Source organism: Cebus imitator, unplaced genomic scaffold, assembly GCF_001604975.1.
Source record: "Cebus imitator isolate Cc_AM_T3 unplaced genomic scaffold, Cebus_imitator-1.0 Scaffold352, whole genome shotgun sequence".
NCBI lineage: Eukaryota > Metazoa > Chordata > Mammalia > Primates > Cebidae > Cebus > Cebus imitator.
The window spans coordinates 1861632-1888173 of record NW_016107667.1 but is presented as its reverse complement, the minus strand read 5'-3'; the positions used below and the strand labels follow the sequence as shown (position 1 = coordinate 1888173).

Below are 26542 nucleotides of genomic sequence, written 5' to 3'. Positions count from 1 at the left end.
TTTTTTTTAATTCCATTTCTCTTTTAACAGGTTCTATCTGTCATCATTTATTACAACCATTATTTTCTTTTAGGATTTGAACTTATTTATAACAGCTAATTCCAGTATCTACATTATCTCAAGTTCTGTTTCTGTTGATGGCCTTTCCTTCTTATTGTGAGTTACATGTTTGTGTTTCTTCCCACATCTAGAAAATTGTGACTGGATGCTGAGCATGCATTATTGAGACACTGGATTGTGTTCTGTTCCTCTGAAGAGTACTGACTTTTGTTCTAGCCCGCAGTCAAATTACTGGCCACTTTGAATTTGTAGAGGTGTGGTCTTAACGTTTCATTAGGTCCAGTCTGTTTCTGTTTTGCCTTTTGCCCTTAGCTAGATCCTCTTGTCCTGGGTTTTTTGCTTCTAAGCTATGGCCATTCTGGGGTAACAAACAGCCTGAAGTGTTTACAGAGCCTTCAAAATTGATGAGATGCAAATTCTGAACCCTGTCTCCACTGCAGTAGCCAATAGCTGAGATTTCTACTTCTAGCTTTTGATGATACAACTGTTGCTTTTCCCTGAACTCCAGAGGGTCTCCCCAGCACTTGGGCTATTCAGTAGTTAGACAAGAACTTGAAGAAACTTTTACATGCCAATTTAATCACTCTCAGCTCTGAGGCTCCCACTGTATGGGATTTGTTTCTTCAATTTTCTGCCATTCTGGCAGCTACTATCTTCTGACATCTCAAGCAACTTTCTGTTTATTTTCTAACTGCCCTGTGCTGTACAGACTGGAGAGGAGCATGCAGCATAGGACAGTTAGGAGATCAACAGAATCGGGGGGAAAGCTGTTTAAATACGGATCTCACTCTGTACAGGTCCCTTCTTTCAAGAGTGAAATCCCCTCCAGTTTTTATGTGCCTTTGGTACCTTCAAATACTTTTTTTTCTATATATTTAATACAGTTTCTTTCATTTCTATCCGTAGGACGGCTACTTTGGTACAAGCCACTCTGCTATTATTGAAACTGGAACTCCCCCTCTCTTTGTTTAGATAAGTGGTGGCAGATCATAAATCCTTCATCTATCTTTTCTCATCCAACCATAGATTCTGGATGCTAGTCCTTAGCAAAATGTTGAGATGCTCCCCATTCATTTTTACAGTTACATAGTACTCCATTGTTTAGAGATATAATTTATTAAATCAGCCTCCTATTGATAGCTATTCCAGTGATTAAGTACTTTTGAATTTATGGCAGTGGGTTATACAGCAGTCACAAAATAAGCCCTCTGCCTTCAAGGAGATGATCTTTTAATATTATGAACAGTATTTTTGTTCAATGTTTCATATGATAGATGAGATCTAGTAGAACTTTCAAAAAAAAAAGTCCCCATTTTCTTCTTAACCCTGTATAACTTAAAACCACCATGTCTGTCTCTGTTTACTGACCCTGTCACATTCCTGAATTTCCTTTATGTGCCATATATATATATATATATATATATATATATATATATATATATAAAATCTTAAGGGGCAAAGGTGATATGTTTGGCTTGCTTTACTTAGAACTGTGGACAATTCTTTGACCAGAACAAGGACCAGCAAGCATGCACACCCTTTTGGTGAGACTGCCCTGGGAACAGATGTGGCCAGAGAGAGTTCATTGAGCTGAGTGTGGAGCTGTGTAGAAATTCCACTCTTATGGGCAGATTTCTGTCCTTCTGTATCTTAGCAGGGGCTTCTGGAGCCACGTGGGTGCTGGTCCATTCCCTGCCCCAGCCCTCGGAGCTGCTGCTGCTGCTGAGCTGTGTCCACTTCTGATGTTGTCCTTGCTCACATACCACCAGCTTGCAAGTTCAAGTGGGATGGGTTGGGGATATTGTTAGAGGTGTCCATCCATCCTGCTTCTTCCTTACCTCTGCCTGTCTCTCAGTACTTGTAGGGTCTATGCACTCAGGAGCAAAGTGCTCCCAAAAGTTCTTTCAAGTTCAGTAAAATTGTCATTCTGTAAATTGGGGCCCCTGTGCATGCTTAGAGCAGGTTTTCTTGTGACCTTGTTTCGTAGTTTCTGTGTTGCAGTGATAGGTGTTGTCATGAGTACACAGGTTCTAGAATCTGACTGGAGTCTGATTCTAATCCCCTAACTGGCTGTGTGACCTTGGGTAAGTTGCTTAACTTCTGTATGCCTCACTTTGATCATCTGTAAAAAAGGGGTAATGGTGATATCTCCTCTTACGAGTGCTATAAGGTTGGGCTTTTTTTCCCCTCTTTTTTTGAGACAAAGTTTTGCTCTGTCGCCCAGGCTGGAGTGCAGTACTTGATCTTGGCTCACTGCAACCTCCACCTCCCAGGTTCAAGTGATTCTCATGCCTCAGCCTCCCGAGTAACTAGGATTACAGGTGGGAGCCACCACATTAAGCCAAGAGTGCTATAAATTTTAAACAGTGAAATCCAGTATCTAAGATACAGTTATTACTAATAATTATTACTAATATTATTAACATTTTCTCTAATACAAATAACTCCTGGAGGTAGAGAATATGAAAATGTAAGTCAATAAAAGCATCTAGAGAGAAACCCCTAAGAACCCTTCTACCTCTGAAAGCTAAATAGAAGAGTCTAATAATGGCCAAAAGAGGGGGAATGGAGGTTTTGCTTGTGCTTATAGGCCATGGGTAGGTGATTACAGAATGCTTGTAAACATCCCTAGGTTGTCTGGCAATACAAGAATAGTTTCAATATGCTCACTTTAAATTGTTTGTTACGCAGTGAAAATGACACTGAAATCTGGGGAGAAAGATTCTTTACATACACCTACACGCTCCTCCACTTACCGCCTGTAGAGCCACAGGGAGGTTCCTGTCCTGCCAATTCACTGGGATCTATGATTGTCTTTCCCTCTGCTCCACAGATAACTGTGTCCAGAGGACCCCCAGGCCATCCGTGGAGAATGTGCACCACAACCCTCCCACCATTGAACTGTTGCACCGCTCCAGGTCACCCATCACCACAAATCACCGACCTTCTCCTGACCCCGAGCAGCGGCCCCTCCGGTCCCCCCTGGACAACATGATCCGCCGCCTCTCCCCAGCTGAGAGGGCGCAGGGACCCAGGCTGCACCAGGAGAACAACCACCAGGAGTCCTACCCCCTGTCAGTGTCTCCCATGGAGAATAATCACTGTCCAGCGTCCTCCGAGTCCCACCCGAAGCCATCCAGCCCCCGGCAGGAGAGCACACGCGTGATCCAGCTGATGCCTAGCCCCATCATGCACCCTCTGATCCTGAACCCCCGGCACTCCGTGGATTTCAAACAGTCCAGGCTCTCCGAGGACGGGCTGCATAGGGAAGGGAAGCCTATCAACCTCTCCCATCGGGAAGACCTGGCTTACATGAACCACATCATGGTCTCTGTCTCCCCGCCTGAAGAGCACGCCATGCCCATTGGGAGAATAGCAGGTGAGTGAGCTCCCCTGTCGCTGCTCCAGCATAGTGGAGACCTGACAAAGCCCCCCTCTCCCCTGTGATCCTTGCAGCCAGCCTCGCACCGTTCCCAATTAGGTGCCCTCCAAGGCTCTGTGAGGTTACGTGGAGGCTTCTGCCTGGATGAGGCGAAATCCCTAATGGCTTGGTTAATGAGCCGCTGGGATGGAGTAGTTAATGAGCCTCTGAAATGTTAAGAAACAAATGTCCTACGTCCAGCTTACAAGGAGAGGCACATCAGAACCAAGGCTAAGCGAAAACATTTAAAATAAAAGGTTTATGAGCATGCTAATGGCCCTGTCCTGAGGTTTCCAGCAGCTAATTAATGACCAGACACAGCATAAAGCAGCTTTGTCTCAGATTCAGGCCTGTAATTCCATCCTGTAAGCAGTAACTTCATGCAGCCTTCACCTTGGGGGAGGGTGTAGGAGAGGAAAACAGGATTATGGTATCGGAGGCAGGTGTTGCTGGGCTATTTGGACAGAGGAAACCACTCCCAGATTCTCTTTCATTTATGATAAGAAGCCCAAATTTGCTTACCTAAGGGAAGAAACCAGTGGAAACCAGTGGGGAAAATATCTACACATTGTGAATTTCCTAGGATGCTCATAATAGGTGCTGCCATGCGCATGGCAACATAACAGCAGGTACTCTGCAAACCTACGTTACCTCTGCCTTGAGGTACTGTCCTTTTTTATTTAAATCATTTGTTGCTAGATTTTTCTCTGGCCCCAAGTGCACCACCAGTATCACCTCAATTTCATTGTTATAAATAATTTACATCAGGGATGTTGAATCAAGAAAATAGATGGCAAAGAAATATGACGTATATGTTTTAAAAACTATGAAAAATGAAATGATATACGTTTGAGATTCAATTCAAAATGATCAGAGTTAGGAGGTGGAGTGTGAGTGGGGTCTACATAAAACAAGGCTAGCCAGCACTAGCAGGTGGTTATATGTCTGGGTGATGGATGCGTGGGGGTTAATATTATTGATTTCTTTGCTTTTACCTATACATTAGATTGTTTAAATCAGAAAATGGAAAAAAAAAAACTGGGGAAAAAAGAATAGTAGATAAAGAAGCAGAGAGCTTAGGCAAAACATGTGAATTTCCTCAGATAATTGGAGAAGTAGGATGAGGTCAGTATTCTGTAAGTGACCCATTTTGTGCTTTCCAGGCAATACCCTTCTTATCTATATGCCCTCGTCTCTTGCGTGGTGGGTACAGCAGTACTTGACATTTTGCACCTACCTTTTTGCTTGTTTATAATTCTCAGGACGGCTCTTTGAGGTAGCTTTTAACTGCAGTCTTCATCTTATGTGGAAGGGCCATTTGTATAGGGGAAGCCACAAAGGAAACTGAGTCACAGAAAGGCAAAGGCCTTTGCCAAGGTCAGATGGGGCCCAGTGACCAAGGTGTGCAGGACAACCCTTGCTGCCCTTGGCTGCTGTCCGTAGTGCTGCCCTCGTGGGCCTGGCTTTCTTCTGAAGCCCTCTCATGTCTGCCTCCCAGGTGACACTGCCTTCACCACTTTTTGGGAATCTACCATAAGCCCATGAGTCAACAAAGAAACATGGTTTAGACTTGAGGAGCTATTTTTCCCTGGTTTAGTAGGTTTGTAAATTCAAAATATTAGTCTCTTAAAAATACACTACTTTTTTTTTTTTTTTTTTTGAGACAGAGTCTTACCCTGTCACTCAGGCTGGAGTGCAGTGGTTTGATCTTGGCTCATTACAACCTCCGCCTCCCAGGTTCAAGTGATTCTCATGCCTCCGCCTCCCAAGTAGCTGGGATTACAGGTGTGCACCACAACACCCAGCTAAATTTGTATTTTTAGTAGAGACGGGTTTTCTCCATGTTTACCAGGCTGGTCTCAAACTCTTCACCTCAGGTGATCCACCCACATCGGCCTTCCGAAGCACTGGTATTACAGGCTTTCTTTTTTAATTTCCCTCTTTCCCCACTCCCTCCCTCCCTTGCCTTTGTTTCCTTTCTTCCTCTTTCTTTCTCTCCTTCCTTCCTTCTTTCCTTCTCTCTCTCTCTCTCTTTCTTTCTTTCTTTTTCTTTCTTTCTTTATTATCTTCCTTGAGTTTCACTCTTCTTGCCCCCTGGGATCAAGCAATTCTCCTGTTCTCCTGCTTTAGCCTCCCAAGTAGCTGGGATTACAGGCATGTGCCACCATGCCCAGCTAATTTTGTATTTTTAGTACAGATGGGGTTTCTCCATGTTGGTCAGGCAGGTCTCGAACTCTCAACCTCAGGTGATCCACCTGCCTCGACCTCCCAAAGTCCTGGGATTACAGGTGGGAGCCATCATGGCTGGCCCCCTTCCTTCCTTCTTTTCTTCTTTCTTTCTCTTTGTCTCTTTCATTTTCTTTGTTTCTCTTTTTCGCCCTTTCCATTCCTTTCCTTCCTTTTTTTCTCTCTTTCCTTTTCTTTCTTCCTTCCCTCCCCACCTTCCACCTTTCTCCCTTCCTGCCTCCTTCCCCCCTCCTTCTTTTCTTTTCTTTCGAGACAGAATCTGTCACCCAGATTGGAGTGCAGTGGTGTGATCATAGTTCACTGCAACCTGAAACTCCTGGGCTCAAGCAGTCCTCCTGCCTCACCCTCCTGAGTAGCTGAAACTTCAGGTGCATGCCACCACACCCAGACTGTCTGTCTGTCTGTCTGTCTGTCTATGTATGTATGTATCTATCTATCTATCTATCTATCTATTAATATTTTGTAGAGAAAGAGTCTTGCTATGTTGACCAGGCTGGTCTCAAACTCCTACTTTTAAGTGATCCTTCTGCTGTTGCCTCCCAAATTGTTGGGATTACCAGTGTGAGCTACCGTGCCTAGCTGGGTTTTTTCTCCTGCATTTTGTTAATGTGATGTACTACACTGATTTTGATGGGTTGTGCATCCTTGCATTCTGGAAATAAAATACCACTCAGTCATGGTGTACAATCCTTTTAATGCTTTTGAATTAGTTTTGCTAGTATTTTGTTGAGAATTTTTGAATTAATATTCTTACAGAGTCTTTGTTTCTCTTTAACATCAGGGTAATGCTGGCCTTATAGAACGAGTTACAACATGTTCCTTTCTCTTTAATTTTTTGGAAGAGTTTTAGAAGGATTGGTATTCTTTTTAAATATTTGGTGGACTTTACCAGTGAAGCCATCTGGTCCAGGGGTTTTCTTTGTTGGGAGGTTTTTGATTATTGATATAATCTCCTTAGTAGTTACATCTATTCATATTTTCTATTTCTTCATCAGTTAGTGTTGGTAGTTTGTGTGTTTCTAGTAATTTTTCCACTTCATCTAGGTTCTCTAGTTTGTTGGTGTTCATTTATTTATAGTACTATAATCCCTTTTCTTTCTTTTCTTTTCTTTTTTTCTGGAGTTTTGCTCTGTCACCCAGGCTGGAGTGCAGTGGCACAATCGTGGCTCACTGCAACCTCCGCCTCCTGGATTCAAACAATTCTCCTGCCTCAGCCTCCGAAGGAGCTGGGATTACAGGCACATGCCCCCATGTCCAACTAATTTTTGTAGTTTTAGTAGAGACAGGGTTTCACCATGTTGGCCAGGCTGGTTTCATATTTCAGATCTCAGATAATCCACCTGCCTTGGCCTCCCAAAGTGCTGGAATTACAGGCACGAGCTACCTTGCCCAACCATGTCTATGAGGTTGGTAATAATGTCCCCATTTTCGTTTCAAATTGTAGTAATGAATCTTCTCCATTTTGTTCTTAGTCAATCTAGCCAAAATTTTTTCAATTTATCTTTTCAAAGAACCAATTTTTGATTTTGTGAGTTTTCTCTGTTTCTTTTCTATTTTATTTTTCTTCACTCTAATCTTTATTATTTCCTTTATTCTGTTATCTTTAGGTTTAATTTGCTTTTCTTTTTTTCTAGTTCCTTAAGGTACGTTGTTTAGTTATTGATCTTAGACCTCTCTTCTTTCTTAGAGTATGTGTTTGTAGCCATCAATTTCCCTCTAAGCAATTGCTTTCACTGCATTTTACAAGTTTTAGTATGTTGTGTTTTCATTTTCATTTCTCACTAGGTATTTTCTACATTCCCTTGTGATTCCCTATTTGACTCATTTGTTGGTCAAGAGAGTGTTGTTTTGATTTTCTAGTTGTCTTTCTATTATTGATTTCTAGTTTTATCCCATTGTGATCAGAAAAAATGCTTTGATTTAAATATTTAAAAAATTTTTTTTATACAGACAGGGTTTCCCGAGGCTAGTCTTGAACTCCTGGGATCAAGCAATCCTCCTGCTTTGGCTTCCCTATGTATTGAGATTACAGGTGTACACCCACACCCAGCTAATTTTTGGATTTTTAGAAGAGNTATATATATATATATATACACACACACACAATTTTTCATAAATTCTAACTTTTCATTATCTAATATCACTGAAATCCCGTCATACAATTAAGATAGATGCAAAGTTGTCTGTTAGGTATTTACCATATGGAAAAACTAAAATAAGAAAGGAAATTTAGTAGGTGGTTGACAGTTTAAATACAAATCACAAATGACATCTATTTAAATATAACATGTAGCTTATTTTTAAAGGTGTCACTTACTTCGCATAGGATAAGGAGGACTGTCATTATGAGTTTACCAGGTTTGAATGGCTAGTGTCTACAGGAGAGAATTTAGCACAAGACGGAGTGAGACAAGATCTCTGGAGTTGTTTTTGAATCCAGCAGCCAACGGAGTATGGAACAGTGAGAAGGTTGCTTCTTTCTGTGCTTGTTTTCTGCCTGGTATCTTTAGGAATGGGTTATTTCGGAGCAAGGAGCCTAGCAAAAAGCATCTGTCAATCTTCTAAAACTTTACCTGCCAAAGTTGTACTGGCCTGTGTCCCACCAGTGTGTTTCAAAGCCAAAAAGTATATTGGTCACAAGCACCTGTAGGTGGCTGAGGTGTGACTGTAGTCATCTGTGAGTCATGTTTTCAGTGTGTATTGAAATTCCTTATTTGGACTTGATTTCAAAGATAGAAGGGCTTTTTCCAGGTGAAGGAACTGAGATTCAGACACATCAAGAGTCTAGCCTCGAGCTTCTGTTCAGCGTTCTTCCTAAAATTATTGTTTCCTTCTGGTCTGGGACTCTAGAGCAAGGATTGAAAACTGTGGCCCGTGGGCCAAATCCAGCCACCATCTGTTTTTTAAAATCAAGTTTTCCTGGAAAACAGCCAGACCCATTTAGTTGGTATTGCCTATGTCTGCTTGCATGCTGCAGTGGCAGAGTTGAGTAGTTATAACAGAGATTGCATGGCCCGCAACACCTAAAATATTTACTAATTGGCCCTTTACAGAAAACAATTGCTGTTCTCTGCCTTGCAACATGTGTACTTGGTAGTCAGTGTGCTTGGAATCATAGGTGCCATATAGGATGCAGACGTGGAAAACAGTGCCCCTGCTCTCAAGGAATTACTTGCACTTTAGATGATGAGGCATGTTTAAGACATGTGAAAGGAACAGTAACAAGTTATGTAAGAGAGTAAACAGGTTCTGGACTGCAGGCTGTATTTGCAGACCAACCAGAATAGTTACAATAACATCATTAACATAAGTAAAATATAGCTAAGTAAAAAATGATTTATTTGCACTTTAGATTATGTAGTTCTTCATTCATTGATTCAAAAATTATCACCAGTCTGCTAATGTGCCAGGCATTGTTCTAGATGACAGAACACAGCATCTCTAAATGCCAAATCTCATATCCTTGCGAGTGGAAGGCAGTGTCCCCTTGCTTTATGCCTTTACACAAACTAAGCCCCTACTTTAACTATAGACAGCTAAATCTTAATAAAAATTTTTTCAGTTGTTTTAGTTTTCTCTTAAAGTGCTTTAATTCCATTAAAACCTGAGCCACCAGATTTCCTGTCTGCCTCTCTCTTCCTTGGCCTTAATCCAAAACTCTGCCGAGGAAGAAGATTCGTTGGTACACAGGGAACTGTTTTATAATCCATTCATTTCCTAGCCCCTCATTTGCTACCCAAAAGTGGGGACCTAAATCTGTACGGATTTGGGTGTTCAAAGCCCATGGCCTACCAAATAGCGCCTTCCTTGTGTCTCACAACTTTTGCTGAAGTCCCCCCATCTTTGTGAACATGAACTTCTCGATTTGTGAGGATATCACTGGTCGATTGGGCCATGAATCCTACAGCAGGCAAGATGCAGAATTTCCTCCCAGCTCACGGTCTCTTCACTCCCAACCCTCTTAGAACACACTTTGCAGCAATCCTTGGAATCTTTAAAGGTAGCCTGTTGGGACTTTACTCTCTCTCAAGGTTATATCCCTAACAGAAACAAAAAGATTCTAATCAGGGTGACATCAAGTCTCTTGCCTGGCTTATTTGTCACCCAACTAAAACAGTGTACTTTCTTGATTTGGTTTTATTGACTGGATGAATTATATAAACAGATTCAATTCAGGAAGCATCTGAAGTGAGATGAAGAAAAAAGCATGAAACTCCAGAGAAAGCAGCTTGAGGCTTGTCCTCAGGGGCTTCCAGGACCGGGAGAAGTCACTGTATTCTGGCATCTTGCTTCCATCTCCACTTCCCGCAGTATTTAATGCTGCTGTGCCTTTGTTTAAAGGAAGCCTGTGGACGTTTTTTTTTATTTTGTACATGAGCCTCAGGAACAGCCTCGATGGCTGAAAGAACTCATAAAAGGGAAGTGTGAAGGGACTGCATGAAAGTGCTGGGGCGAGTCTCAGCCCTCGGCCACTGTTGGAATGTGTAGGGCGTGCAGTCATGTGTGCACCTTTGCACACGTGTATCTGTGCATAAATGTCTGTGTTTACAGGAAAGAAAGGATAGGGTTGTGAGATGTCCCCAGAAGCCACAAAGATGCCAGTGCTTTAGTACCAGGTGAAAGCTGCTTCCTCCTACACTGCCTCAGGGAGATGCCCTTCTGTAGACCTCTTGTAGCCCAGTACCCTCTAGAGCTCCTGTGTGGGCCTGTGGCAAAAGCTTGGACTGTGAAGTCAGCAGGATTGGAATCTGGTTCTTGTCTCCCAAGCAGGTGCATAATGTCCCTGATCCCTCCTTTCTTTATCTGTAATATTGAAAAGAGTCACACCCATTTCTGGGCCCTTTTGACTGTTAATGAGACAGCATGTGAATGCATGGCACAAGAAGGTTAATTGCTAAGTGTTACTATCCCTGCGCTGCCTCACTGCTGAGCTGCCATCCTGTCCATCTGAGAGGGACTCTGAGGGCGCCGTGGTTGCAGCCTGCACAGCTGCCTGCAGAGCCACGCAGAGCACTGACAGGGAAGGCCTTTATGGGGTGCCCTTCGAGGCCACCTCTGTTGTCTTATTTCCTTGGAGATTTGCTTCTGTGATCCTGCTCTCCTCCCTGAAGCTTTGCCTGCTGTCCATATTTGGAGGGGATGAATAAGATGAGCACTGGGGAGGGGAGGAGCCATCACGCCAGCAGGAATGTTCCCAGCGGCTGACTCACTGCACTTTATTTTCAGTGTGAACGACTGAGAAATCAAAGAACCCTAAAAGAGGAGGAAGTTTCAGGACATGTTTTTAAAAGATAAAAAACATCAACAGCATGGTGGCAGAGTGGAAGATCATAGAAGGGGCTTGAGGAGACTAGAAATTCCAGTTTGTATGAGGGCACATAGTGCTGTAATACAGAGTCCGTACCTCTCTGCAGTCCCTGGATGTGAATTCCCAGGCTGCACCCACACCTGAGCAGAGCAGAGGCTGGGCCTTATTAGGTTCTGGCTGCCGGCTGGATCGCAGTTGCAGGGTGCGAGTGTCAGTTACTGGTGTTTCCCAGCCTTCTTCACACTTTATGTAATCAGAGGTGGAAAGTCCAGCCTCGTTTGTAGCTGTTGTTCTTCTGCCCCAGGAAGGCAGGAAGCGTAGATTTTTGTGTTATTTGCCTCCACTTCTCCCTCCCCCAGCGTGCCGCTGTGCACATGTGGTTTCTGTTTTCCTAAGCCATGGCGAAGCATAAGCAATTGCCCATTGTAAACACACCTCTGTGTATCCACACATACCTGGCTGCACTGGATTGACCAATCTTCTGCTTCTAGGTAGTGGCTGATCTAGAATGGAGGGGGAGAATTAAAAAAAAAAAAAACCAAGCAGCAGATGGCCCCCTGAATGTTGTAAACCATGTTTCTCTAAGCACGGTTTCTCAACACTCTTGATATTTGGGCCAAATAATAATCTGTGGGGTTGTTTAGTGTATTGTAGGATTTAGCAGCACCTCTGCCCGCTAGATGCTAGAAGCACCCTCCACCCCAGCGTGACAACCAGAAATGCCTCCAGATGTTGCCACATGCCCCTAGTTCAGAACCATATTTGTAAAGCTTGGTAGCAACTTTTTATTTCGTATGCTGCCTTTTGTGTTTTGTTGCTAAACTTGAAATAAACATATTAATTTTTAGGTAATAAATTTCAAAAAATGTAACAGGGACACTCAACCTCTCTGTTGGTAATTATACCCATGGGACTATCATTTGCAGGCCTTAAAATTCTACTTGGGCAGTTAAAACAACATAAGATGACTCTCTTAGAAGCTTTCTTGAAATTTAAACACCATCATGACACATTTCCTATGTCAATAACTTGACTTGCCTACTCAAGTTCTTTAAGCATCAGTTTTGTCTAGCTTGGTTTTTTTTTCTTTAGAGACCGTGTTGGTCATGTGTGAATTGCCCATCTTTTTACAATCTCTGCTCAATGAGTTTATACAACAAGTCTCTGGTAAGAGACAGACGTGGGAGTGGAAATATTTCTCCTTAACCACAGGAAGGGATTTTTTACAATGCCTTTAGCTGCGGATACCCAGGGTACCTCACCCAGCAGGAAGGAGAGGGAACTGTACTTGAGCTAAACACTTTCATAAACTACTTCTCATGGAAAAGACAATCCAAAATAATGGAAATTTCTTTAAAATATCCATGTGCCTTGAGATAGAAGAAAGCCCTTTAGTTTAAGAAAAATGCACTTAAAATTAATGAATACCTTGTGACCCAAAAATATTTTTAGACATACATGTTCAAGTGTTTTGAAGTGGAGTGAACTTCTAGAGTGTGGTGTACTTTATTATATGGTATTATGCATTTACATCGATGATCAAAGAACATTGTATCTATGCAGACGGAGATTCCAAAAAGGCTGATCAATTTTAGGTGAGCCACAGCGATAACCTCTGAAGGATCTAGGAACCTAAAGAGGATCTGCCTTTTATTTAATAGAAATCTTAAAAGCAAAAATAACTGGCATGGCTTGAATGTCAATTGTTTAAAAAAAGAGAGCGAGGAAAAAACAAAACATGTTGTGTGGTCAGGCAGTCGTTTTTATCATCTAGGCATAATTTTTAACCAAAGAAACAAAACAATCAATAATGTTGTAAAAGCCACTTATATTCCAAGCTTGAAACAACTGCTTTATGCCAAAAAATTCCTGTTGCTACCTCCGTTAGTGACTGAGTAATTCAATATGTCCTGAATGTCAACATGTTTTTATTACTCAGCTAAAGTTGGCTTTGCTGGATTAAATGTCATTTAAAATGATCAATCGGCAGCTTGTTTGGGGTTGTTTTCACATTTATGAAAGGAAAAAGTTTGCCGGATACAAATGTTCTTGAAGCTTGTAGGGAAATGGTGTTCTCTGGTAAGCCCTGCCCTTCTTTTGCCATCTAACAAGTAGATAATATTCTAGGTCATTCATGGTAGCCCAGTGCTGGTTAAGCCCTTACATGAAGAAATGGTCCAGTTGACGTTTCACTGTTTCATGAGAAGTCGAACATACCATGTGACAGTAAGAGAGAAGCAGCAGAAACAGTGAAAACCCCCGTGCTTGTGGATGGAGAACTAGCCACTTTGTTTCAACTCCACAGTGGGCCTCTGAGTGGAGTGCCTTCTGCCTGGAGTCGCCCACCGTCATATGGGCAAAATGTCTTTATATCAAACTGTAAAAGACAACCAGGTAGTTTCTTAATTGCCGAAATCTATTAAAATAAACACACTAGAAAATCACATTCCCAATCCAGAGGAATTCAGTGGTGTTGTCAGCCTATTTGAAGTGAAAATGATTGTAAACCTATAAAGAGATATGGGAGGGGTTACACACAATCTGCTTTTGTTCCTCTTAATTTACTGGCTTTTTTCCCCCTAGAGATATGGTCTTACTCGGCCAGGCGCGGTGGTTCACGCCTGTGATTCCAGCACTTTGGGAGGCTGAGTTGGGAGGATCATGAGGTCAGGAGATCAAGACCATCCTGGCTAACACAGTGAAACCCTGTCTCTACTAAAAATACAAAAAATTAGCCAGGCATGGTGGCAGGTCCCTGTAATCCCAGCTACTAGGGAGGCTGAGGCAGGAGAATTACTTGAACCCAGGAGGCAGGGGTTGCAGTGAGCAGAGGTTGCACCACTGCACTCCAGCCTGGGTGACAGAGTGAAACTCCATCTCAAAAAAACAAAAGAGAGAGAGAGATGGTCTCACTCTGTCACTCTACCACCCAGGCTGAGTGCAGTGGGTTGATCATGGCTCACTGCAGCCCCAAACCCCTGGGCTCAAGAAGTTCTCCCACCTCAGCCTCCCAACCAGCTGGGATTGCAGGCATGTACTACCATGCCCGGATAATTTTTCAAATTTTTTGGTGGAGATAAGGTCTCGTTATGTTGCCTAGGCTGGTCTTGAACTCCTGGGCTTTCAAGCAATCCTGCTACCTCTGCCTCCCAAAGCAATGGGATTATATAGGTATAAGCCAGCACACCCAGCCCTCATTTGCAGGCACTTTATGTGATAATATTTGAGTTTGTCAATGTTTTCCAGTTGGAAGAGACTGTGGAAAATTAAAACGCTATTTGATGGTAGGACACACACTGGAATATGAAGCCACAGCTGAGTTCTGGTCTTAGTCTTTTTGGGATGCTCTAGCAACCTGCCATAGACTGGGAAGTTTCTCTGAGACTAGAAATTGCATCGGGAAGTGTGTCCTAGTATGGGCCCTAGGGTCATGCAGAGCCAAGGATCCTGTGTGTCATTCATAAGCTGCGTCTTTCTGAGTAAATCATCAAACCCTCTAGCTGCAGCTTCCTGGTCTATAAAATAGGAATCGCAACAGCACCTGCCTCATAAGGTGGCATAAGGGTCAGATGTAAAACCAGGCTTGTAGAAGCCACAGCTCGGTGCCTACAAATAGCACCCACTAAATACCATAGTTTTTATTACTTTGTCTTCCCTCACATTATCACTAATACAATAATCCTGTAAAGTGAGTGAGTGCTGCTCTTCCCATTTCGTGAGGCAACAGAACCTCAGGAAGATTCAGAAACGTGTCCAGGGTGGCCCGACTGAATTCCCCTTGTCCGTATAACCCCAGAGAGGGGAGCATGTCTTTGTGATGCAGATGTGCTGGCTGTAATATATTCCAAGTCTCAGTTGGACACTCCCCTTTCAAATGTGCCACGCCCAAGCCTCGCCCAAAGTGAAAAAGAAAGAACGTTGTAGAGCAGGAGTCTGGAGCACAAACCCCAGTGACCTCACAGAGGTTACTTCTACCTCTCTGAGGATCAGAAACACAGATAAAGTGCCGAGTTCATACTTGGCATTCAATAATTGATCTTCCATCACCAGCCATTCTGACGAGTGCCTATAAAAAGTGGGCATCTCCAGAATCAGGCAGTGAACACCTGGAAATTGGTACTGCTGCTTCTCATCTGGAGGCAAATCAACCTTTAACTAAACCTAGAAGGCACATATCTGTCTCCAGCCACCTCTCCAGGTTCTGCTGGAGGGCAACCACATACCTTCAAAGCACACATCCAGAAAGTAATAGAAAGGGGAAGGTGTGTATCATGTCTTTTTTTTTTTTTTTTTTGAGATGAAGTCTTGCTCTGTCACTCAGGCTAGAGTGCAGTGGCACGATCTCGGCTCACTGCAACCTCTGCCTCCCGGATTCAAGCAATTCTCCTCCCTCACCTCCCAAATAGCTAGGCCTACAGGCGCACACCACCATACCCAGCTAATTTTTTGTATTTTTAGTAGAGATGGGTTTTCGCCATGTTGGCAGGCTGGTCTCGAACTCCTGGCCTCAAGTCATCTACCTGCCTCGGCCTCCCAAAGTGCTGGGATTTCAGGCGTGAGCCACCATGCCCGGCCATGTCTTCTCTTTAAATTTACCAATCCACACCCGAAAGCCAAGACCCAACACTATGCCTCGGCCGTATTACATCACTTCACACTTAATATCCATCGCCTGACTGACTGTTCAAACATCAGTTCTGCAAATGGAGAAAGTGACTTTTGCACTGGATCCCTTTCTACCATGATCCACTATACAAAACACTGTTTAAAGGCCTCCAACGTGTGGTGGAATGAGAATGTCTGTAATTCTTTTTAAAACCACGCTAGCCTCAGTTCCCACAGTCAGAGTCACCACGCCATAGTTTTTCTTTTCCCAGAGTTTTTCACTCCTCACTCCTTTTTGCTGTGTTTTAGCCTCCCCCACCCTTCCCGTCTTTATCCATCCATCTCCCACCAACAACAGGATAATCTTTATGCTCCACCGGTTTTTACCACACAGCTCTCTTTGGAGCATCAGGACCCTCTTTCCACCCATTTCTCCTTGCAGCCTGCATTTAACACACTTTCAGAGCCCATTCATTCACAGTTAGAGCTTGCTTCCCGTCTTTCACATGGGCTCTGCCCAGGTTTAAGTTTGAGTTACAACCATGGACCTCCTGGTCACTGTGTCCTCATCTGTGGAAGGAGGCTGTCACCTGGATCATCTCTGTGGCATCCATCCATCAAAGGTCACACAACAGGACCTCCCTCCATCTCTCTGGGCCTTCATTTCTTCCCTGTGAAATAAGGAAGTTAGATAGTCAGCCCAAGCTAGGCAGAAGCAGTTGCTGTATTATTTTCTGATTCTTCTGGTTAGCGCCTCAACAAGAAACATTTTCAACAGTGTTTTCTTGCCCTTTTCCTCTGTAGACTGTAGGCTGCTTTGGGATTACGTCTATCAGTTGCTTTCTGACAGCCGGTACGAAAACTTCATCCGATGGGAGGACAAAGAATCCAAAATATTCCGGATAGTGGATCCCAACGGACTGGCTCGCCTGTGGGGAAACCATAAGGTAAAAGGGCAGACGTCATGCGAAAATGACGTCTTTATCCCTGGATTGGAAAATGATCGTCGTCTTCTGCTTTCCATTTCTGCCCATACTTACTTACTTTATTCCTTGCTGGGCAAGCAATTAGGCAGTTGCAAAGGGAGGGAAATAATTAAACATGTGTCTTTCCATTCGTTCCTGAGGCCAGGTTCCCATTAACTCTCATATCCCAGTTTGCTGAGCTGCATCATGAGTGACCCTCGTTTCCACTTTCCTTGAACTGGTCCTGCCACCTCCACTGTTGTTAGGACTGGGTAAAAGGGAAGTGCTGCAAGACTCTGACTCACAGGGGACCTTTGGGAAGTGTCACTTCTTTCCTGCTCAGTTAGAAACTCCCGTGTTGACAAAAGCCCATTTCTGCATATTAAATACTTATATTCTGACTGTAAAAATCCCTGTTATGAGCAAACAATGCAAGAAGTTTGATTGCCCCACAATTTTCCCAGACTGGGAGGAGGGAATGGAATTGAATAAAGTTTTTTTGCAGTAAGGAAGATTGCTAAAGTATGCAGATGTAAAAAGTGGGTAACCGTGATCCAAGCCAGCCGACAGGCGGACCTGAAGTAAAGCCTCACATCCGCACAGTGGCACACCCCCCAATCCACTGATTGAGAAGGCAGGGAGGCCTAGCCAGGTGTCCCCAGGCCTGCAGCCTTCTAAGAAGGCAGTGGGTAATGCAGACCATGACCAAATATGGCAAGGCCCCACTGACAGACACTTCCATGTGTGAGTCACTGAGAAAAATCCCTCTGCTACTCCCACGTTGTACCATCGCCCCAGGGCTCAGAACCACTGTAGTCTTGCTTCCACAACAGGAATTTAAACAAAAACTTGTCTTCCTTAAAATGGCAGACCAGAAACACAAGTTTGAGAAAAGGTCATTGCAAAAAAAAAAAAAAAAGAAAAGAAAAGCTGTGTGGGTCAGAAGGTGAAGGATGACCCAGAGATAGGGGGAACCTGCAGGAAATTCCTTGGGCTGAGCAGAGAGCAGTCTTGGGAAAAGGAAATAAGGGAGGCTGCTACGGGATCTACTTTATTAGCTAGGGCTCCAGGACTTCGGACAAAGGGTGATTCACCTTCGGAGTAAACCTTGGTGACAGTGAATATAAAAAGCTAAAGGGTGAGGACAGATGTGCCTGGAAGGCAGATTAGCAGGTAGCTTCCCAAACTGGCAGGGCCACAGGCAGCAGCTGAAGAGCTTTTATTTTTATAGCTCCCCCAGTGCCTTTTCTGAGGTTCATTTCATTGTGTCTTTGTGCTTTTTTTTTCTCCCTTCCTCCTTTGAACAAACAGAACAGAACAAACATGACCTATGAGAAAATGTCCAGAGCCCTGCGCCACTACTACAAACTAAACATTATCAGGAAGGAGCCAGGACAAAGGCTTTTGTTCAGGTAGCACTTCCTTTTTCTCCTTTCCTTCTTTTGGGAGGATGCTGTTTTCTTTAAATAACGGGGAGTGGGCAGGGGTGGGGGACTGTTAAGATCTCTACCTGCCTATCTGATTCTCAAAGCCATCATTGCTACAAACTGGATACCAAATACTGGTTTGTTAGGATTTAAGGAAAATATTTTTTTTAACTTATGCCCGTCCCGTAATAAAGCCAAAACTAAATGAACAGAATCTGACTCACCTTTAAAATAACGCAGTGACCAAATAATATTCTGCGGCATTCAACTCCGGTTTAGTTAAAAGCACAAAGTCAATGGCAAACAAGGAATGAAACCGGGACTTCCAGGTTACCAACCCTGTAAGGCAACTTTCTAAACCAGTATTTGTCAAAATGCAGGCAATGACCCACCGTGAGTCATGAAACAGATTGAATGGGTCCATCACAGCTTTTTTTAAATGAAGTAAGAATAGGATAGGATAGAGCTGAGAATACCAAACTGCATCACATGTAGCAAGAATGACAGTTGATTCATGAAAATGTTGTTCTAGGTGTGTATGTACACAGTGAGTCGTGATGGGAAATGTATTTCTTATAATACATTGTAGTCAGAAAAGTCTAAAAAGCTGCTGCAGTTGAATTCTTCTTTCCAGAATTCCTCATAGCTAATGAGTTTCAACCAGTTAGCCTGCCACATAGATTGTGATGCCAAGTCCTATGGGGGAGAGGAGAAGGAATTAGAAGGGGGTGGGGATCTGAAGGACCAATCAGGAGAGGCAGAAGTAGTCCTCTGGCGCTGCTAGCAGTCATGAGTGGGGCCAAGTGCAGGTTGGTAGAAGTGAGATCAACAAATACAACCTTGGGGGATGGGTTTTGGCAGGTAGGACAGAAGAGAGTGACAGGCAGGGCTAGAGCGGTAGATGTGGAATTATCTATATACAGGTAGGACGTGATACCATGTGTGAGCTGATGAGCTCACTCATATGATTAATTTATTGGAAAATGCGGAGAACCTGGTCTTTAGCATTGGGAAGGAATGGTAACTTAGGAATAGTAAAAGCAATTGAGATCTTCAAAAGAAACGGGAAAGGCTATTTAAGGAAGGGAAACAGAAGGAATAAAAAAAGAACCTTCCCTTCTCTGGCTCTACTGATGCCTTTTCTTCATCCTTCAACCTAAACTCAGTTCTTGACTCCCTTTCTTCCCACTCTATACCTTTTTTGTGGATGAACTGATCCCAACACACAACTTCATTTATCACTTCAGTGGCTGGGCTCTTAAATCTCCATATCCAGCTCTAAAATCTCCCTGAAATTCTAAATGTGAAAGTCCAAGAGCTTCTTGTAGGGTGTGTCCCCTTAAATATCACATTTAAGTATTTCAGATATGACACCTTCAAAAGAGACCCTCGTCTCAGATTAGAAATTCCACCCAGAGGCGGGTGCGGTGGCTCACGCCTGTCATCCCAGCAGTTTGGGGGCCGAGGTGGGCAGATACCAGGTCAAGAGATCAAGGCCATCCTGGCCAACATGGTGAAACCCCATCTCTACTAAAAATACAAAAAGTAGCTGGGCATGGTGGCACGAGCCTGTAGTCCCAGCTAGGCAGGAGAGGCTGAGGCAGGAGAATCACTTGAACCTAAGAGGTGGAGGTTGCAGTTACCTGAGATCACGCCACTGCACTTCAGCCTGGTGACAAGAGCAAGACTCCATCTCAAAAAAAAAAAAAAAAAGGAAATTCCACCCAGAATTCTTGAATTTTGATTACTCATCTGGGGCATCGCTGCTGTTTGAAGCGACCAACTTTGAAACTAGAGTTACCTTTGACTCTTCCTGTATCCCGGTCATTGTGCTAGATTGGCTGTTGGCTCTTCAGCACCGTTCCCACTCTATTCTGTGTTGCAGGGGCTGGAAGCCTGGGACCTACATTTCCAAGGGCTTGTTGCCAGAAGGTCCCAGGTTGGAGTCTTTCAATGACAAGCAGTTTCATGAGACCTGGGAGATGAGAAAAAGGCAAAGGCTTCCCTGACAATGGAAGCTGATGCCTGGACTTCATGATTCACATCTGGATTGACTCAACAATCTCTATCTCTGGTCCACTCCCCTGCCTCCTGAAACCATAATACAAACTGCCAGCTGCCATAAACACTAATATGATTCCCTGTGCCAGAAATGTATATGACTTTAACTTTTGCCTTTTTAATACCTACACCCTCAAGGCTCAACCTCAAGTCTATTGCCCTGAATGAGGCCTTCTTCAGCTGCGCCAACCACACCTATCCGTCTTCTTCCATCATCACTTGGGTTCCTTGGCCCTTAACTACACTATGATTTGCATTTTCTTTTTTTTTTTTTTTTTGAGACAGAGTCTTGATCCTCTGTCACCCAGCCTACAAGCGCAGTGGCACGATCTCAACTCACTGCAACCTCCACCTCCTGGATTCAAGCAATTCTCATAATTATCATGACTCAGCCTCCCTAGTAGCTGGGATTACAGGTGCCCACGCCATGCCCAGCTAATTTTTGTATTTGTAGTGGAGACACGGTTGCGCCATGTTGGCCAGGCTGGTCTCAAACTCCTGTCTTCAAGTGATCTGTCCATCTTGGCCTCCCAAAGTGCTTGGATTACAGGTGTGAGCCACCATGCCTGGCCAGTTTGTTTTTCTAGAGACAGGGTCTTACTCTGTTGCCCAGGCGGGAGTGCAGTGGTGTGACCATAGCCACTGCAGTCTCAAACTCTGTGCTCAAGCAGTCCTCCTGCCTCAGCATCCTGAATAGCTAGGACTACAGGATTTCTGTTTTTAATACAGGTTGAGTATCCCTTATCTGGAATGCTTGGGACCAGAATTGTTTCCAGTTTTCGGTTAGGGATGCTCAGCCTGTGTGAAGTCCTTCTCCTCTACAACTAGACTGTAAGCTCCTAGAAGGTAGAGGATTCTACTTTTTATCATTCTGTGTTACACCTTTCAGTAAATGTTTGTTGACAGCCTGATGTGGAATTCAGAAGCTTAATATGGGAAAGTCATCAAAAGACGAAAGGGATGGTTGGGGGGGGGCAAGCACAGCATATCTGTGGAGTTGGCTTAGAGGGACTCCTTATTGACTTCAGATGTGGAGGGAGAAATTTAGTTAGGGGATAAAAGAGGAGAAACTGCAGATGCTACAAATCATACTGCCGGAGAAGTTTGGCAGTAATGAGCAGGAAAAAACAGTAAGTAGCCAGAAGATTGATAGGCTTACAATAAAAGATTTTCAGTAAGAGAAAGGAATAGTGCTATTAGTGAGGGAGAGATTAGCCCTCTTGGAGGAAATGAATGTTAGAAGCCAGACGTGCCACAGAATGAAGGTTTCTTGGTGTAAGATCCAGTATGTAATCAATCAAGTGAGATGTAGAATTGTAGGTACTCTTTGCAAGATGTTTGAGTGCTGAAGAAGGTGGACGTTTACGTGTTGAAATCATGGACTAGTGCCATTAAGCAGCTCTTTGATGAGGAGGCAGAACACAAAGAATGAGTAGGACTCCACTCATGAGAAGAGTCAGGAGGATTCCAGATAAGGGAAAAGCTGAAGATGTGTAGGAGAGCATGCACCATGATTTATACAAGAGCTGAGACCGCCAGACTGCAGTGGGTTCAAACTGGTGACTAGCGGAAAATAAGAGCTTCCTAGGTAAATACGGTAGAAGGACCTGGTGGGCAGACCAAAGGATGTATCCTTGACTTGATGAGTGGTCATTGTAGGCTTCTGCATATGGAGTAATGAGAAAATGTAAGTTCTAAGAGAGTTTATCTGGTGCAGGGGCAGAGTATATGGGGAGAGAAAGTGTGCAGGCACAGCCGGGGAGTGGAAAGGGTGCTCCTACAGGGCAGGCGGGACATCTGCAACCAGGCTGCCTTCCCCGAGCCCTGTAAATCACGGTCAAAACACGTCATTGAGGTCACTTCCAGTTTAACCCATTGAACAGGAAGAGGAAGCTTGCGTACACCCCAGTTGCAAAGGTAGGCAGACTAAAGAGGGTTCATTGCTGGCATTTTGGGTGAATCCGTGATAATGTTGTAAAAAATTCTTTTTTTTTTTCCCTTTCTAATTTTCCAGAAGCTCCACTACGTTGTCCTGTTATCAGCACTTTTCACTTAACATTTAACTATATCCTTTGAGTGAAATTTAAGTTTTGAATACCATTTCCTGGGCTCACAGTCTGGAATGGAAGTGGATGTACAGCTCTCATGAGTCTGTGAAATCTAATTCTCTAAAAGAAAGAAACATGTATACGTGATCTGGACCAAGGCTTTCTCGTATGGTCATGCAGTAATGCACCACACGGTCCCAAAGGGTGCTCACTACCTCATAGACATCCTAGACTTTTTTCTGTTTTTAATAGGATCTCACTCTTTCACCCAGGTTAGAGTGCAGTGGCCCTGGGCTCAAGGGATCCTCCCACCTCAGCCTCCCAAGTAGCTAGGACTACAGGTGCACACCACCATATCCAGATTTTTTTTTTTTTAGAGGTGGGGTCTCACTATGTTGCTCAGGCTGGTCTCAAACTCCTAGGTTCAAGTTATCTTCCCACCTTGGCCTCCCAAAGCACTAGGATTATAGGCATGAGCTACCATGCCTGGCCCTAGTCTTTTTAAATAATCATTTTGCCACTTTTCAGTCAGAGGAAGGGGTACCTTTTCCTAATTTGCACTAACTTAGCGTTAATCTCGGGGTTCGGTAGCTCTCCAGCTGTATAAGGTGATGGAGGCTTTCTTTATATGCAGGCTGGAGTTCAGAGTGAAGACAGCTTTAGGAAAGTGGAATCTCTTAACTCCTCCGCTTCTTCTTCCAAAGGTTTATGAAAACCCCAGATGAAATCATGAGCGGCCGAACAGACCGTCTGGAGCACCTAGAGTCCCAGGAGCTGGATGAACAAATATACCAAGAAGATGAATGCTGAAGGAACCAACAGTCCACCTCAGTGGGCCAGCAGCCCAGGGAACCCCTGCCCACCAGGATTGCTGGAGGTGTGACCGAGCAGGCGGGCTAAGGAGAGTGGAAAAGGAAGCAACCCAGAAATGGCAGGGACACTTCTCTTGCAGACCAAGAGGGACCCTGGAGCACCTTAGACAAACCACCCAGCAAAGGCGGGGCTGGAATTCTGGCGGAGGGCATGAGGCTGGGACTCGCATGTCACGTTTCCTTCTCATTTGGAATCTCTCCATCTGTAATTCCTCACCCTCACCCTTCCACTGTTGTTAGTTTCATGGTGTTTTTGTTTTTGTTTTTTTAAGAACATGCAGTTTGACTCTTCATCATTCATCTAGGGGAAGACATCTGATGTTGTTTTCCTGTGGAAATATATATCTATTATATATATTTTTTGCAAATCTCACAAAGTGCGGCAAGCCCAGCTGGTCAGGAGAGAGAATACTTGCAGAGGGGTTCAGATTCCTCTTTTTCCTGCCACATGGATTAGGTTTGTTCCTGTTACTGTTGGGTCTTGGCTGAAAAAAAAAATATGCTTTTAAAAAAGATAAAAGGAGAGCTCTCTTTTTCTCTCTCTCACTCTGTTCCCCCCGTGGTCCCCTCTGTTTTCCCTCCCTGCCTGCTATTGAGATTCAGATGCCTTCTGGCAGAGTTCAGCCTCTTAGTCTTGCGGATTGTTGGCACCTAAACAGAATCAGTGACCTGGGTGCTTTGTGGCCAGCAGCACAGACTCAAACACACATCCCAGCATTTGGCCACCCATCTGAGGGAGGCCCAAATCATCACAGATGCTGCTGTACTGCAGATACATGCTAGTCCAAAGAGCTGTCCCTGAGACGGCTGTGAGCACCACACGCCTAAGGCATAAGATAAGGATGAAAGGCTGTCCAAGTTAGTTGGAAGGCCTCGACAGCTTGGGATTAGCTTGGGAGCGCTGCAAAGTGGAAAATATGAAAAGATCACACAGGCCCGGCAGTCCAGAAACTGGGCAAAAATATTCTGCAGTGGGGATTTATTTTTCCAAAGCAGGTAACAGAAGCTAGTGAGAAAGAAAAACTCTCTGCTCCATTCCAAAGGCCATCTTGTGGTCAGTTTCATGCCCTCGCCTAATTTTGTTTTTTTCAATTCCTAGCCTTTTTTAAATTTCCTGGTCTCCACTGGACACAGAGCATTGGAGACGGAGGATCCCAGAGGGCAGTCTCAGTTGCAACCAGTGTTTGCCCAGCCTGGGCAGACAGGAAATTCCTCTGATACATTATTTTTTCTTTCATAGCTCTGTCTCAGAAAGGACCCATTTGTGGCACTCATTCACCTCAAAATAAGATCAATGGTATCTTATAAAATGAGGGAGTGTCACTTCTTAGTATTTTTGATGATAACAGATATTTTTAGAAAGTTGTTTTAGATTTTTTTTTTTTTCCTTTTCTAGCCATCTAAATTGACTCTTCCATTATAGGGCTCAGAAATCCAATATCTGGAGTACAATTTCTTTTAATCCATATTAGACCTGCCTTACAAAGCACCCTTCCTCGTTCCCCTCTGTTTCCTCCACTTGGCTCGGGGAGCAACTCACAGCTCCTCCGGGATACGTATGTGCCCTCAGCAGCAGCTCCCAGGTGAAACTGCCAGATCCCCGGGCTTCTCCGGAGCCTTTTCCGAATTGAGTCAGACACGGAGAGGTTGCGTCGCACAGACAAGAGGAATTTTCACTGGGCCTTACAAGGACACCAACCTAGGGTGCAGATAGATGGACTATGGTTCAAGGACTCTGGAATTGAGCTGATCAAGGCTGTCTTCAGCCTTGCTCTGTCCCTGCCTCTTATCAGGGCACAGGTACACACAGGGGTAGCCAGCCTGCTCCCACTGTCACAGGCACTTCCCATTCAACCTTCCAGGAGATCAGGGATCTTCTGTGTGAGGCAAGAGGGTCTCAGTCTGCTTGAATGGTGATGAGATTCTGCCGGATCTCAGCACGCTGCAGGTGTCTTTTGAGAGTGTTCAGTAGGACATGGTGATCCCTATTTCAGCATCTAAGATGACGGGTATTGTATCACAAATGCAGAGATTAAGCCAAATACCTGATGTGTTGTAAAAGCCACAGATTTTAAGAACAGAGAAAAAGGGATTTTTACACATCCCTCTGTATGAATATGAAATCAGATACCAGGGCATCATGCTGCTGCAATGAGAGCCTCTCAGTCTGGCCTCCTCACCCAAGTGCAAGAACTCAGCCTCTTACTGTACAAAGAAACTTACAGTTGAATTATGGAGGGAAATTCCCTTTCACCCCAAGGATTTCTGGATTTAAAGCAATATCCCAGGAAAATATGTAAGACAGGACAATACCTTCAGCCACTTGAAGAAGACATAGAAGTCACTCATTCCAAAATAATCCTTATTTCCCATCCATGTACAGGCTGAGCATCCCTAATCTGAATAGTTAAAACCCCAAAAGCCCCCAAATCCAAAACTTCTTGAATGCTACGACACCATGAGTGGAAAATTCCACACCTAACACCTTTGCTTTCTGATGGTTCAATGTACACAAGTGTTTTATACAGAAAATTATTTCAAATATCATATAAAATTACCTTTAAGCTATGTGTATAAAGTGTATATGAACCATAAATGAATTTTATGTTTACACTTTGTGCCCATCCCCAAAATCTCTCATTTTATATATATGCAAATATTCCAAGATTAAAAAAAAAAAAATCCAAGACCCAGAATACTTCTGGTCCCAAGCATTTCAGATAAGGGATATCAATCTGTACTACCAATAATGATTTCTTAATTCCCCTAACTGCAAATGTCCTCTGCATATGTTCTTTGTGAGAAGATCTGGGTAGTGCCAGCACCTGGATACGGTATTTACACACTGCAGACCCTAAAGATTTCAGATTCAATTAGCAAACTTTGATGAAGCACCTGCTGAGCACTGTGAGGTACCCAAAGGTCAATCAGCCATAATCCCTGCTTTCAGTGTTTATATTGTACCTGCCTAATCCACCCAGCATAAAATTTCTCATTTCAACACTAAGTATGAGGGGTGTTGTCAGGAGACAAATCTGAAGTCAGAAGAAGAAAATGCAGAGGAGCCCTGCCACATGATGGATGTGCACTCTCACTTGGGTCTTGAAGTTCTCATCCCTACATCTCAGGCTAGCCAGGCCATCTCCTCTCTATCAGAAGAAAGCACTGGTAAAAGATCTTGACCCAGGGCGACTTGGTCTTGCTTAAGATGGCATCACCAATGTCCCAAATCCTTTGGGGAGGAGGGGGTGTCCCCACAGAAAAAGAATAGTAGACCAGTTTTTTCCTTTCAACAGTATGTTTGGAACCCTCTGATCCAATGTCTTTTGATACTGATATCTTGTCCAAATGAGAATGTCGCTTTAGCTGAAATTCAAATGACTGTGACAGTATATACTGAAATGATGAAGTAACCACCATTCCCACCTTTCACTGCCTAGGCTCCTAGTCTGAATACATTTTTGAAATACGAACTGTCTTTTGCGAAAAAAAAAAAAAAAGAAACCTGGGTGTCAGGGAGGTGAAGTG

At 43.8% G+C, this 26542-nt stretch overlaps 1 protein-coding gene across 6 annotated transcripts in view; it reads left to right on the top strand.

Annotated features, from left to right (window-relative positions):
- ETV6 (ETS variant transcription factor 6) overlaps window positions 1-26282 on the top strand; it is a 251428-nt gene extending 225146 nt beyond the window's left edge. For all 6 annotated transcript variants that reach the window (XM_017506270.2, XM_017506269.2, XM_017506271.2 and 3 more), the window contains 4 exons: window positions 2894-3439; window positions 16446-16588; window positions 17918-18018; window positions 22847-26282. In XM_017506270.2, the coding sequence (XP_017361759.1) occupies window positions 2894-3439; window positions 16446-16588; window positions 17918-18018; window positions 22847-22952 (896 nt within the window). In that variant the 3' untranslated portion in view covers window positions 22953-26282. The remainder of the gene's footprint in view (window positions 1-2893; window positions 3440-16445; window positions 16589-17917; window positions 18019-22846) is intronic.
- Window positions 26283-26542: the final 260 nt, after the last annotated feature.